A 14565-nucleotide genomic window follows, 5' to 3' on the forward strand; every position below is an offset into this window, starting at 1 on the left:
AGCAGCCCTCTAACACTGCCTGCATTCATGCAGCCCTTCTTTCCCTGGAGCTGGGACCTAGGATCCTCTGAGGCAATAGTGGGATTTCCTCCATGCCCATGTTCTGTGTAGTGCTCTCACCTTCTTGCTCATTACAGGCACCAAAAACTCTGGGGAGAAATATTCAGAACCAGAGTGAAACCAAAGCCCAAAACAAGCAGATTTGGTGATTGAGGGAATCTGGTGGTCTGGGCAGGTTTGTGGGGCTCCGTTTCACCCTGCTATGACTCCAAGCAGTTTTTCACTGGAGTAGTACTGCCAGGTGAGACAGCATTGAGAGCAAGGGCTGGTAAATCCTCCCTCCCTCCTTCTACCTGCACTGCTCCACATTTGAATATCAATACATCTCCCTTGGTGCTCTATACCCAGGTGCAACAGGCTAATAAAGGGCTTTTCAGATGACAAATCTTCCTGGGTTTCATCAGCTGATTGCCATCTGGGGGAAGTCTGACAAAGGCTTTAAATTTGCCACTGTTTTGCCTTTTCCCAGCTGCAGAGGCTTGCAGAGGGGAAATGCGGGGAGGCAGGAAGGAAAGGCTCTGCAGAAAAAAAACATTCTCAGGGCCTAGATCTGCTAGTATCAGAGAGGAGATAAAGATTTTAGAGAATACAATAGGAGGGAGTTTGTCTTTCTGAGTGTAATAACTTACTCTCAGCCTAGGTGACACTTGGCCTGGCTGTCACAAAGCAGATACCTCAGGGATCAGGCTGCAATAAGAATTAGAACTTCAGCATGTTTGCAACAAGGGCTTAGTGATCAGTCAAGTGTTATGAGTTTAAAAATCAGCTTTCCTATATTTTATACTTGCAGTGAGGACATTCTTAGGATTTGTGCTCTCTGGATTCAAGAGAGGATTAGCTGGGAAGCAGGGAGAGATGTGATTCTAGTTCTGAATGTTCTCCGGTGTTTTGACAGTATAAGATAATCTGTGAGCAGTTATTTATTTTCAGCAGCCTTTTCGAAGGAATCCCCACAACCAAAGCAAACCAGGCAGGCAGAGGCTTTGAGGGGCTGTTAAACTCTTGTCAGGATCAGTTGCAAACTTTTTTTCCTCCCTAATGCCTCACCTCTCTGAGTGCAGTGACTCATGTGGAAAGGCTCAGGCAATTTACTGGAAGTACAATCACTGCCCTCTCATCACCACTGACTGTGTCTGTCCCCCTGCTTGCAGAGTGTGCTCACAGCTCAGAGGAGCTGCAGGAAATGAGAGCTGACAATGGCTGCAGCTCGCCGCAGAGGAGGAGGAGGTGACAAGGTGAAAGAGCTGCATCTCAGCTTCACTCCCCATTTCTGAAACCAGAAAGGTTTTCATGCCACAGATCAAACAGCAGCTGTTAAGCCTTTGGAAAAGGGATGTATCAAGGAAGGGGAGGAAAATGAAGGGTTTGGTGGTGGTTCTTTCATCATTTCTGGCATGCAACAAGCTGGAAAAATGCTGGTTAGTACAGAGAGGAGAGTGATGGTGTCTGAGTGAGGTGGATGGAAACTCCTCGGGCTGGTGAGCCGCTCAGGCCCCACTGAGACAAAGGGCTGTGACACTTGGAGGGATTCAGCATGGGGCCTGCTGGCTCTTTAAGGCTTGGGGCAGCACCTGATGGATGATGGAAAATCTCAGCCCAAGCTACCCAGGGGCTCCAGGGTCAGCCCAGAGTGCAGGGTGAGAGCACCAGGCTGGAGATAAAACCTCCTGGTTCCCTCCTTCCCTTCTGCTCTCATTTCCTGCAAGTGCCTTGATTCCCTTTTTATAATTTTTATATTGGATCTTTTTATACTTGGATCTTTATAAGTGCTTTTTAAAACCCCAAAATCTTGCAATAGTGGGGTGGTGCAGAGAAAACACCCAGATCTCCACAGGCTGTTGCCTTGTGCTCTGTGAAAACCAGAGATTTGGCTACTGATGTCCATATAGCTTGAAGAAATAACATGATAAATTGCATCTGGCCTTGGCAAGAGGGTCTTGGACAGACTGTGGGACTGCAGGACCAGCAAATCTGGGCATCAGGCTAATTTCTGTCACGCTTTCCTCAGGCAGTATTGATGCACAATAACTCAGCTGCCAAATAAAGTGATACCATCAGTTTCCAATTCTTCAACTTCTAGATCAGAGCCTTTCTTTCAGAAAATAATCCCTCTCCAGCCTTTCATGTCTGGAGCTGGTACCTGCCACCATGCATACAAAATCAGGGCTGGGAGGTGAGCTTTTCTGTCTGAGCTGGCTCTGGATGGAGATGCTGAGTTAAAATGCTTTCTAAATCTCTTTTTAATTGCAATGCAAGAAACACCCCTCTGCTTTCCTGCAGAGACTCTTCTAGCTGCATTCTGGGGCTGCCTGTGGCCTCAGAAATTCCCTTTCCCCACCAGAACTCAGAGCTGCTTCTTCTTTCCTCTTGTTTTATTTTCCTCACACTCTCCAGCAAAAGGCTGAATGTTTTCTCTCCATGTTCCTCAGTCCTGCCAGCAAACACCTGTGACTGCTGAGCATTTAAGGAGTTGGACAGCCCACAAGGGTTGAATAAACAGCCTCTTAGATAGGGACTCAGAGATGCAGTGCAGAAAGTCACTGCTGATAAGGTCTGCACTTGTAGCAGGTATTTCTGTGCTGGGAAAACAGCCCTTGGGGAATGGGGGAAATTAGAGATGCCATCCTGTGGGGGAATTGTTGGGTGTGTGGGGATTGCCAGGGCTGTCAGGGAGTTGCTGGGTGTGTGGACATTGCCCGGCCTGTCAGGAACACCATCCTGTGAGGGAATTGCTGGTGTGTGGGGATTGCCAGGGCTGCCAGGGACACCCAGGAGCAGCTCTGCTCACGCATCAGCAGATGCTCCCAGGAGAGCTGTGAAACTGCCAGAGGGGCCCTCGGCCCTTGGAACTCCAGCACAGCTCAAGCATGAGGAATTATGAGCCTGACTTTCTCCTTGTTGATCTGGGGGTGAACCAGAGCGTTTCTGAGCTCTGCAGATCCACTCCAAATGAGGAGAATGGTGGGAAAGGGAGAGCCCACATGGGAGGCCATCACTTCTGTCAGCTTTGCCTCCTGAGACACATCTCTCTTTTCCAGGTGTCCCTTCCTGGTCTGTGTGAGCCACACAAGCAGCAACTGCTGCTTTGTCTGCAGATCCTGACTAGGACAGTCCCTGCCCCATCCCACAGCAATGTTCTGTCTGGAACATTCCAGCTGGATCCTCTGCAGAACTTGGCCACAGCAAAGATGCAGAGCTTTGTCACAGACATGTTTTATGAAAAATGCTTTCATTAGGCTCTTTTCTCCTGAGAAGCCTCAGAAATGAAATGTAAACAATAATTATCTCCTCCTGTGGAATGCAACAGGTGCTGCAGCCCCTTCCCCTTTAAAACACCCTGGGCAGGAGCTTGTCTTTATTTATTGTCTTTATCAGTTTTCCCCCCAGTCATGAACAGGAAAGCTGATAGAAATGTGGAAAAAGATTAATTTGTCCCCTTTGATCCCCTCAGTGCCAGCACATGATGCCTCCCTGCAAGCCTCGTGTGCCAGGCTGCTCCAGAGAGTTTAATTCACCATTGTAATTGCAAGGCTTAATTTTTTTCTGGAGTTTTTCCTCACGGGACAGATGAGGGTCACAGACTTGGAGGACGTCTCATCCTCCATAAAACTCTGCAAAACATCTGTAAACAGCCAGCCCTGAAGTTCTGCTTCCAGCAGGGCTCTGTAGATTCCCAGACCTCTCTTGCTCTTCTGCCCCTCCACCCTTGGCTGTGTTGTGGCTGGAGGAGGCAGCAGATAAAGCCCTGGAGGCAGCAGCAGGGCTGGGGATGTGTCAGGAGAGATTGGGCTCTCCTGGTGCAGATGGCAATGGAGTGAGATCAGCTGCTGGCAGGAGCTGGGGAGGATGTGTCCAGGAGTCAGGGCATAATCTCTGCCTCTGCCTGATTTTTGTGGCATCTCTTTATTTATTTGTACTTGAAATGTTTTTGCCCTCTTTGTCTGTGGTCATTCCTGGGGGACAATGAAATCGTGGGATGTTTCTGCAGCAGGGGCTGTGGATGCAGCTGGTGGCCATATAAGTACAAAGTATCACCCTTATAAATCATTTCATCACTTTTCCTCCATGAAAAATGATCTGTCTTTATCAGCACCCAAAAAAAAAATGCACAAACAGAGAGGACAATTTCTTTCAAATGCTGCTCAGCACTATCAGATGGATGACACAGAGATCCCTGCAGGCCTGGCTTTGTCTGCCTTTGTGCCTGTTTTGCTGAAGGCTTGGCCATGAGAGCAAAGTGTGCTGAAGCCTTGGGTTATATCATAACACCCAGAATTTGGGTCAACTCTCTTGTCCCATAGTGATGGATTTATTCCAGACCAGAGGAAGTCTTACCATCACCAACTTTCCTGACTTGCCATTCAGACCCTGCCATTTCCAAAACATGTTTTCTGTTCTTTTTGGAGGGGAAAAAAGTACCATTTGGCACCATTTTGTGTTCCCAATGAGCCCTTTGCTACAAGAACAGGATGGTTTCCCATTAGTGCTCTTGACAGTCTGGAAAAACACTGCAAATTCCTTAACAGGTTCATGAATGTCAGGTTTATGGCATCGTGTGTTGTGGTTTTCTACACCCACCTCTTCCTCACAAATCCTTGAAACTGTAAATAGAAGGAAGTGCCGGGAATGGCAAATTAGAACACAGAGAAAAGGCTGGAGCAAAGCTGCAACCTTCAGAGATCTCATCCAAAGGCGAGGATGGATCAGGGCTGAGTTCTTATTAAGTGATTTCTCCTGAGTGAAAAGGACTGGCAGGGCAGGACCATCTTTGCCTTTTCCATCCAAGAATGTGCTCTGTCTTATATGTGAGGAACAAAGGAGTGATTAGAGGGCAGCTGTAATTGCATTTTTGGAATAAGTTCTGTTCAGATTTAACACTGTGACATTGTGCTGTTTATGATGCGTGTAATTAAAACAAAGTGAAAATAACAACTTTTACTCTGCTGTGGTCTGGTCAAGGAGTCACAGATATGTTGTGCTACAAGGAAGACGCTGAAAAAGAGAAGAGGGTGCAAGGGATAAGTGGGTTGTTTTTAAAGACAACTAAAAAGGGGGAGAAAAGAAAGCAATAAAGCAAAGAAAAGCCAGAGGCTATCCATGCATATCCCTGGGCACTCTGTTCATTCCAAGCTTATCAAAATTCCTAGATTTACTCAGTTCCTTTTGTTTGGAGTCCAGCTGCATTCCTGGTGCGTGGTGGAGGAGCCATGTGCCTTTATGTGCCTCCTCAAGCTCCTGCCCTTCTCTGACACACAGCATCACCCTGGGGTCTGTCTGGGGAGCCTGGAGTTGGCAGGGGTAGAACTGAGCAAACATCTCTCAGCTGGTGAAGGGAATTCCTGGCAACACCTGGCAAGCTGAATCTGATCACACTGTTCTGCATGCCAGGGACCTTCACCTTGCATTAGCCCTCAAAAAAAAGCAGTGTTTTCCCAGAGCCAAAATCACACAGACCTCAACAGTGTCCTCCAGCCCTTGCTCATGCCAGGTGCCTGGACTGGCAGGGAAGGAAGGACGAGATTGATCTCCCCAGGAAGGGATGTCTCAGCAGGGATTCCCTTGGTTGATTTTATTGGCAAATCTGGTGTCATTCTTCCCCGGCTCCTGGAAAGAAACATCCCTTCCCACCCCTAACATCCACATTCCCCACGTGCCCAGCTGAGGACTGGGGCTCATGCACACACTACTCTTGGGCAAACACAATTTCTAAGGTAACATTCAGGCGTCCAGACTGCTCAAGACAGATTTTGAAGTGCAGCAAAGATGATCAGACCTACAGACTCTGTTGAGCACTCTGAGCTGTAGAAGGTCTTTGATGGGCTGGGTTGTGGTCAGCAATGTGGCTGGGTGATGGGAATGACCATCCCTTCCACTCTGCGGACACATGGCCATCTCCCTGGAAATGGGGAGGAAATGATCCTTGGCTGAATCAGAATCTCAAGGGGGAATGGTCTGTGAGAGAGCCCCAACTGTGGTCTCTAGTAAAGATCTCGTTTGGTGATTTCCACTGAAGAAATGTCAATATCATCCAGAATCTGCAGCTTGGTGATGGATGAGAGATTCTTCTGCCGATGCTTGTACTGCAGGACTTTGTTTTCATTGATGAAAACATGGAAATAGTCCTGGTCAGAGTAGATTTCAACCTGAAAGAGACACTGTGTTATGCTCATGTGGCCTTACTGAACCTTGCTTCTATCACATCAGGGAGATGCTGGATCTGCCCAGCCACCTCAAATCCTGCCAGAGCTGACACACACACTGCTCACCCCCACTCTGGGCAAAAAGAGGGAATAACTGTGTTTTTCCTTTCATGATAACAAAATCTGGTGGCAATGCAAAGCCCAAATTGAAAACAAATGCAGCATCCAGGGATTTCTGCTGAAGCTCTGCATGGCTGTGCCAGAGCTGGGTATAAATCACCAGGTTTTAACAGGATTACTAACAGGAGACAAAGCCAGAGAGGGGATGTTGCTGGGTATGGTGTTGGCAGGAAAGGCAATGGGGAGCACCCCAGTATTGGCTGGGTTATTCCTGTTACACCTGAGGTGACAGAGTTACCTGAAAGGGCTCCTTTTCTTTGAAGGGGAAGGTGCTGTTAACCTCTTCCTGCCCCCAGTGGCTGTTGAGGAAGGAGTTGCAGACAATTCTGGAGCTGGAGAGGCGAGGGTTAAAGTGGAGAGCGATTTGGTCCCCGGGATCACAGAGCAAATTAATCTCAAACCTGTGACAGTGAGAGAAAAGGGATGGAGAGCTGGGAACGATGCTTCTGGCCCTTGTGAGCCAGGGGAGCCGGGAGCAGAGCATTCCTTACATGCCTGAACTGGAGCTGGTCTCACCCTTGACCACGATGCTCCATCCAGGACAGATCCCCTCGGGATGCAGAGCCTCAAACTGCAGACAAGGACGAGAACACGGCAAAGGTGGCAGAGATGCACTGCCCCGCTCAGCCCTGACACTTCTTTCTCTCATTTTCATTGTTATCTTCTTTCTCTCCCCTCCCCACACAAGCACATTCTCTATCCCAGTCTTTTTCCCACTCCTAAATAATCCCAGAGACTCTCAACTGATAAGAAATCAAGTCTCTATGACACCCAGTTGATGAGGTGGGATTTGCTGTCCCCGAGGTCTTTTGTAAAGAGATGAGCAGGATCAGAAAGCAAAAAATAAAAGAAGAACTTGAATGCCTTCATTGTTGTCAGGACACAAAGATGTTCTGCTTCTCTCTGTGCCTGAGCAATACAAAATCTGAAGTAGAAAACTTAGTGATGCTTTGAAGCAGAGGAACAGGTGTAAAGTGACATCCAGCCTGAGCTCATCCAGTGTTAAACGGCTGATTTTTCCCAAAAGTTCCTGCCTGAGCCCCTGTTCCACGTGCTCTGCCCATCTCCAAGGTTAAATTTGCATAAAATGAGCTGGAAAATGTTCCTTTTTGAATAATTCATAGTTTTATTAAATAACTCATTTTAATGAGAAGTTCTTGCCATTTCACCCCCCCCCTTTTTTTTTAGTACTCTAATGATCTTGCATTTCTGAGCATCCCCTCTCACAAACTTATTGCTCACATTAGGAGAATTTTCCCAGCCTTGACATCTCCACTGCCAGTTTGCCTGTTTCTCCTTCCTGTAGCTCAGGACTTCAATTCCCCTGTTTCTTTCTCTGTCACAAGTTCTATTTCCAATGCTTTTTTGGGATATGCATGTTTTTGGGCAGGAGCTGAGACATTTAGGCAGCGGTTAGCAATGACCAACCTCATACCTGCATGCCTGGCTACTTTAGGAGGGCAGTTTTGGGACCCCACACATGGGCACTGAAAGGCTCAAACCACATTTCACCCCTGGGAGGCACAGAAGCTGCTGGAGCTGATGAGTTCTGGATTCAAAGAGCACCTGGCAGCACTCAGGTTCACCTTGCCTCAACCCTTAGTTTATAATCATTACACCAACCTCAGCAAGAGACACAGCACACACAGCAAAGAGCTGTTCCCTCTGCTGCTAGGTGAAAATCTGTCCTATTGATCATTACTGAGTATCACAAAACTCACTTTTGCAGTAGCCTGGACCAGACTGATAGACAGGAGCAATAACCCCTGTGTTATTCAAGATTTCTACCTGTCTGACCCTTCTCTTCCACTTTCCTTTACCCACTGTCACTCCCATGCTTGTCACTGTCACATTTTCTGGAAAAATTCCTTCACCAGCATTTCCTTCCTGGGAAGCTGAGAAGCCTCAGAGAGAAATGAAAACAAAAATTATCTGATTGCTTCTCCTGTGTTTGCTGCTTTGGAACGTGACCTGGAGGTTGTTTACCACCTGGTCATTGATTGGTTTCATGGGAATTGTTTTAACTTAATGAATTGTTTACCAACTGGTCATTGTTTGATTGGTTTAATGAGAATTGTTTTAACTTACTGACCAATCATGTCCAGCTGTGTCAAGGCTCTAGAAGGAGTCACGAGTTTGTCATTATCATTCTTGTTAAGCCTCCTGTCTGTATCCTTTCTCTTTTAGTAGAGTTTTAGTATAGCATTCTAATAATGCGATGTGATACGATACAATATAATATAACACAATATAATATAATATTACATAAAATAATGAATTAGCCTTCTAAGAACAAGAAGTCAGACTCACTCATCTCTGTCACCCCACCCTGTCCCCATGCTCACCCGCAGTGCCATTGCTCTCCAGCCCCACAGCCCAGCCCGGGCACGCACAGAGGGGTTTTTATGGATGCTGCTGGCCAGGATCCCACGTGTGCGGGGATTGGCATCCCCAGGGGGCTGAGCTGTGCTGTCAGAGCCGGGGCACGGCCGGGATGGGGAGCGGGAATCCCGCTGAGCCCAGCAGGGCAGCCCGGTCAGGCGTGCGGGTTAATCCGGCCCCGCTGGTGCTGGAGCAGGAGCTGTGTGATGGGACAGGATGGAGCCCTGTGCTCCAGAGGGGTCTGATCCGAACTCAGCACTTCCCTCCAGGTGTCCAGAGTGTCGAGGACCCTGTCGGGGGGCTCAGAGACCTTGGCATGCTGCCCAGAACACCTGGGGATTTGATTTTGACCCTTGGAGCAAGTTGCCAACTGTGTATGAGGACCTAAAAGTCACACAGGTTTGAATGGTGTAATCACAAAATGATCACAGGGTGGAAATGTAGATTTTAGGATTTTTGGTATGGGGGTTATGGGGACAAGATGGAGGAATCTAGGCATGTCCAGCCTTCCTTCTCCTTCTTGTTCTCCATTTTCTGCAGTGATGTTGGCACTTTGGGATTGGTTTAGAGTAGAAGTGCACTGTCTAACATAGGTAATAGGTATTGGGAATTAAGAGTAAATATGATATACATAGTTTGTAGTATAAAAAGGCAATACCACCTCAGGGCCGTCAGAATGCTTGTGGCTGCCCTGCTGAGCAGATCTCCGCTGGGCAGAAAGAAAATTTTATAGATAAGAATTAATAAACAACCTCAAGACCGAAAAGTGAAGAGTCCAGACTCGTTCTTCAGTTACAGGGGCTGAAGCAGAGATATCCTGCACATCTGGGGCAGCAATTAACAACAGCAACCCGAGAGGGTCTGATGTGTGTGAGGCATGAGGGAAGGATGGGGACTCCCAAAGCTGAGCGAGATACCAGCAGTCACATCCACCTCAAGGTCCCGAGAGAAGGGAGGTGGCAGAGGAGGAATGGTGCGTCCGACAGGGTTCAGCTACACCCTGACCATCAGAGATTGCTTTTTCTCCCTGTTTCCTTTATTCTCTCTTTGTGAGTCACAGCCTGACCTGAAATGAGCTGATGCCAGCGCTGTCCCAGCCACGTTTCCCCCTCGTGGTGCCCCGGGATGCTGCTGTGCTGAGCTCAGCACACCCCGGCTCTGCATTTCCCTTCCCTGCTGGGGACAATGCAGGGATTTGGGAGCAGGGTGAGCGAGCCTTTGTCCAATATTTCCTGACATGGAAATGCACCAAGACATGAGCAATGCTGAAATGAATTTCAGTGATGAGGTGTTTTCATAAGCTAGGGAAGGGAGGGATGGTTGTGCATGCCCCCCCTTCCCATAGTGTAAATGTCTTAAAACTATGAAGCACTGTCCCCATCTCTGCATGCATGGGAGGATGGGATGGTCCTTGGCTGGTCCTACAGGAATCCATGGCTTTTGTGGAATAAGCCCCCCTTAATATATAGGCCACAGTGTAGGATATTATTTAATTTTTCTTTTTCCAGCAGATAAGCAGAATGATAACTACTATTCCAGGCTCTGCCCTTGTCAGACAACTAAAAATGCAATTCAACAGACATAAAAGCCAACAGCCTCTCTTGGGACTGAAAATGCCAAGTCCCAGGGCAGGATTTGCCCATTTGGACTCTCACAAAGCCAAACCTTGTGAAGCTGAGCTCTGCCCTGGTGTCTGCAGGCTCTGCTGTGCTGGGAGCAGAGCTCTGTGCTACAGATGGCAGCATTGGGACGTGCAAGGCAGCCTTGAGCTGCAGCCGAGGTGCCCAGGCGGTGCTGGAAGGACAGGGACAGGGACAGGACATCCCTCTGTCCCTCCTTGAGTGGCTGAAGGATGATGGACATTGGTGTCTCCAATCTGCCGAGCTGCATCTTTCCCCTTCTTATGGCCTGAACGCAATGTTGTGTTTTCAGCCCCCAAATCATCACTCTTTGCTCATTTCTGCTGCCTGCAAGGGACTGTAGGTACACAGGGCTGCTTTTGAGATACTCACAGTGGTGGTGGGCAGAACCAAACAGAACTGCTGTCCTGTGTGTAGGAAAGGAGGGGTCTGCAAGCTAAATAAGTGTGTCCAGTTTATAATAATGATGTTAGTGATATCAGTGGATGGGGGTAAGGCTTGGGCACTGCAGAGCAGGTTGTGCTCAGGCAGGCTCAGCTCCTTCTCAGAGGGTGAGTCTGGGTCACCCCAAATCCAGGCAGGCCTCCCAGACCAAATCAGGGGCTGTGATTTCCCCAGAGTACACCTCTGTGCAAGGCTTCTCCAGCCTTGTTGATCTGCTGTATTTACACCTTCTCTGCAGCCATTTCATTTCTTGAGGCAGTTCCTAAAAGTCCCCTGTGCAAACAGGGCTCAGCCTGTACTCTGGCCATGCTGCTTTAGGAATGTGTGACCCCAGGAAGGGTTTGGGATGTTGCTTTGCTGGCTCTCCCTCATTCCCTTTCCCCCAGATCTATGGCTCTGCAATAACCTGGGATCTCTCTCCAGCTCTGCTGTCTACAAGAGACTGTCCGTGTCACTGCTGTGCCAGGGCTAGATGCTGTGAATGGGAGAGAAAATACCTATAAAACCTTTGTGAGTGAAACCTTGGCACCACAGACTGTGGTGTCTCTCTATTTCTGTGATCTCACACTGCTGTGCTTTATGGAACTGGCCAGGAGAGGGCTGGAGAGTGCAGGCAAATCCTCGAGGTAAATTATAACAAAATTCACACATGGTTCTGACTCTAACTCTCCTCTAACTCTGGAAGGGTCTGATGCAGCACCTGCTGCTGCTCTGACAGGAGTCAGTGCTCAGCCTGCAGCTCTCATCCCTGCTGTAAGGAGACCCCAGGCTCTCTGGCAGGAGCCCCTTGCAGCTGCTCAGCCCAAGCATCCCCAGGCAGCTCATCAGAGAGCACTGAAGGAAAACATCACACCTTGAGAGGTGGCAAGAGAAACAGGGGAAGCTGACACCCTGGCACACGCTGCTGGGCTCCAGCTGAGCCCCCTGCCACTCATTTGGGGTCAGCCCTGCTAACGAGATCGGCCTCGGTGCTGGCAGCTTCTGGGAACGAGTGATTGTCAGACTTTCCATTCTTTGGCCTCCTGTTAGCACGTCCCATCACCCTCACAGTCAGGCACTGGTGCTGGGGAAGGGAAGGGCATGTTCTCTCCCCCAGCAGCTGTCTGATAGCTGCTGGCTATGGAATTCTGCTTTTATTCTTGTGGATGGTAAGAAAAGGAGCCTGGTTCTGTCCTGGACAGTGCTGTGAATGAGACTCATTGAAAAGTGAAGTCTCTGCCTCTCATTGCTCTTTGGGTGGAAAGGGGAAGGTGATCCCACCCCTGCACAGGGCCATGAAGCCACAAAGTGCAGCTGAGGCCAAGGCTGGAGTTGTTGCTGTCCCCAGCCCAGCTCCTGCTCCCCGCTCAGGACTTCCCTTCCGCGGCTTTGAGGAGCGGGGATGAAAGGCAAGGAGTGCAAACACAAAGCATGCCTGGTTTATTTTATTTATGACTGGCCTCTGCTTAAAAGGAAACCAGCATTATCAGTCCCAGCACTGCCAGGTCAGATGAGTAAATGAAAGAGAAGGGTTTCGTTTATGACTGGGAGCTCGAGTTTGCTCTTATAAGGGCATCCCGCCAGGCACGGCTGCTGCCACTGCTGCTGCTCCTGGCAGGGGTGGCCAGGCCCAGCCAGAAACTCAACCAGGCTCTTCCAGAGGTCAAAGCCCTGAGGCTGAGAGTGGCTGAGATCAGGTTGTACCTACCCCTCCTTCTTTGGCTTGGGGCAGCCACATGTGCTACAACACAACATCCCTGCAGGCAGCAGATCCCAGTGGGTCTGTACCCATACCTGCTGTATGTTATCCTGCCAGGCTTGGTGAACCTGACCTGCTCAATTCCCCAGGGAGAAAGTGGTAAAACCATGTCAGAATAGGTCTCTTTGCCCTCACCAGTGACTCCAGCTGGAAAGGAGTGCTGTGTTTGGGTCGTGGCTGGTGCTGATCCCATTGCTCCAGCTCTGTGAGGTGCAGGCAGAAGGCGAACACACCCCCTGGCACAGGCTGCTGTTTGATGCCTGGGGTTTTCAGAGCCAATATTTGATGATCTGTAAATAATTGCCCTGTTGTATATTCAGGGACCTGATTTATCCTGCTCCTTGATGATACCTTCCAAACTCCTCAAGAGACATCTGTCTCCCTGTTCCTGGTGATTGATGGAGGAGGAGGAGAGCTGGCACTGGGCCCCGTCGTGCTCCTCAGTCAGTGTGTGGGTGTGCTGCCTGTCCCTCCACGGTGGCTCAGAGCTACAGCAATGACAGATCCTCAGGGGGAGGGAGGTTATGTATGAACTCTCCCTGCTCACTTTTACGTTGAGTCCCTGTTTCCTGAGGAGCAGCATCAGCACTGTCAAACCCCCCTTCATTCCCCATTGCTAACTCTTGCCAGCTCAGAAGTGCTTCCCAGCGGCTTCCCAGGTGAGGTTTGTCTCTGGGAGCCATTCTTCCTCAGAGTTTGAGCAGCTCTTATTCCATGCTGAATGATTTACTGCCCCAAAGCAGAGGGGGAGGACGATGCACACCACTGGAGGGGCTGCAGCTTGGCCGTGTGCTCTGCTCCTGCTCTCAGCTGCGAGCACAAACAGCAGCACAGCCATCTCCTGCTGCAAGCCCCGTGCCAGGCCCCTGGCCAGGGAGCCCACGTGGCAGCAGGCCTGAGCACGGCCCAGGCAGGGCACTCTGCACACCCCAAAGCCTCGCTCGTGCCCGCGAGCAGCGCGTGGGCTGGAGCCCAGCCTGAGCCCGCAGGTGGGTCTGGAGAGCATGCAGAGAGAGGAGAGCCTGGAGCACTGGAAAGAGGGAGGGAGGGAGGCAACCTGTGAGGTTTTAGGGATGCTCTGGCGTTCAGGGAGCAGCCACAGGTGTCTCCCGTGTGCTGGAGGCCTTCTGGCTATTGGCAGGTTTTGTGAGGATTGTTCAGGCCTGGGGAGCTTTGGAATTTGTGTAGCCCTGCTTTTTCACCATTTTCTATTGAGATTTATTAACATAAGGAGTCATAGATTCTGATATCATAAAAACTTTTCCATGCCCTTTTTTCATGTCCTCATCACACCTGAAAACATTTGTCCCACAGGCTGCATCCTACAGAAGGTCCAGTTTGGGGTCAGACGGTGACTGGCACTAAAGGGGGCAGAGAAACTCTAAAAAGAAGAAAACAATGAAACCATCAGCATCACAAACATCTCAGCCTCCTGCAGCCAGTTGCCCAGCCCTGAGTGACCTTTCCCAGGCACAGAGAAGTGCAAATAATACTTACCCAGGAGGAAGCTGTGCCAAGGCCAGAGCCAGCTCAGCCCCTTCCCAGCAGGAGCTGTGTCCAAGGGCCACCATCCATCAGGGTGGCACAGATGGTGCTGCCTCCAACCACGATGAGCAGTTTTCCCTCCAGGCAGATCAGTGGTGGTCAGTGCTGGGACACAATAGATGGCATCATGCTGGGTTTCTGGAGCTGTGATAGAAGTGTGAACCCCACCCCAAGGAGACACCAGGGAGCTTAGAGGGGGTTTGGAGGCATTTGTTGGGGAGGAACTCTGGGTTTGGTCATGAAAAGGGTTAGGGAGTGAGAGGCTTGCAGCTCTGGGAGCCTGAGCATGTCCTCCCTCCTCCTCTGAGTATTTGACCACTCCTTGCACCACCACTGCTTCCTTCTCTTGGTCCTGTGGCAGTGAGGCACCAGCTCATCACTGCCCTGCAAGAGAGGGACAGTGACAGCAGCAGAAGGGATGTAGGGTCCACTCCCC

General features: G+C 49.7%; 1 protein-coding gene and 1 long non-coding RNA gene across 2 annotated transcripts in view; one reads left to right on the plus strand and one right to left on the minus strand.

Annotated features, from left to right (window-relative positions):
- The window catches only part of LOC135454057 (uncharacterized), a 59380-nt gene that overhangs the window by 18282 nt on the left and 26533 nt on the right, over positions 1-14565 (plus strand). The gene's annotated exons all lie outside the window — the stretch shown is intronic.
- On the minus strand, positions 4203-13928 carry GRIFIN (galectin-related inter-fiber protein; the record flags this gene model as incomplete). Its single annotated transcript, XM_064726010.1, has 4 exons — positions 4203-6203; positions 6619-6781; positions 6872-6951; positions 13878-13928. Coding segments are annotated over 4 exons (459 nt in total), but the record flags the coding sequence as incomplete, so codon positions are not given.

Source organism: Zonotrichia leucophrys, chromosome 14 (assembly GCF_028769735.1).
Source record: "Zonotrichia leucophrys gambelii isolate GWCS_2022_RI chromosome 14, RI_Zleu_2.0, whole genome shotgun sequence".
NCBI classification, from domain to species: domain Eukaryota; kingdom Metazoa; phylum Chordata; class Aves; order Passeriformes; family Passerellidae; genus Zonotrichia; species Zonotrichia leucophrys.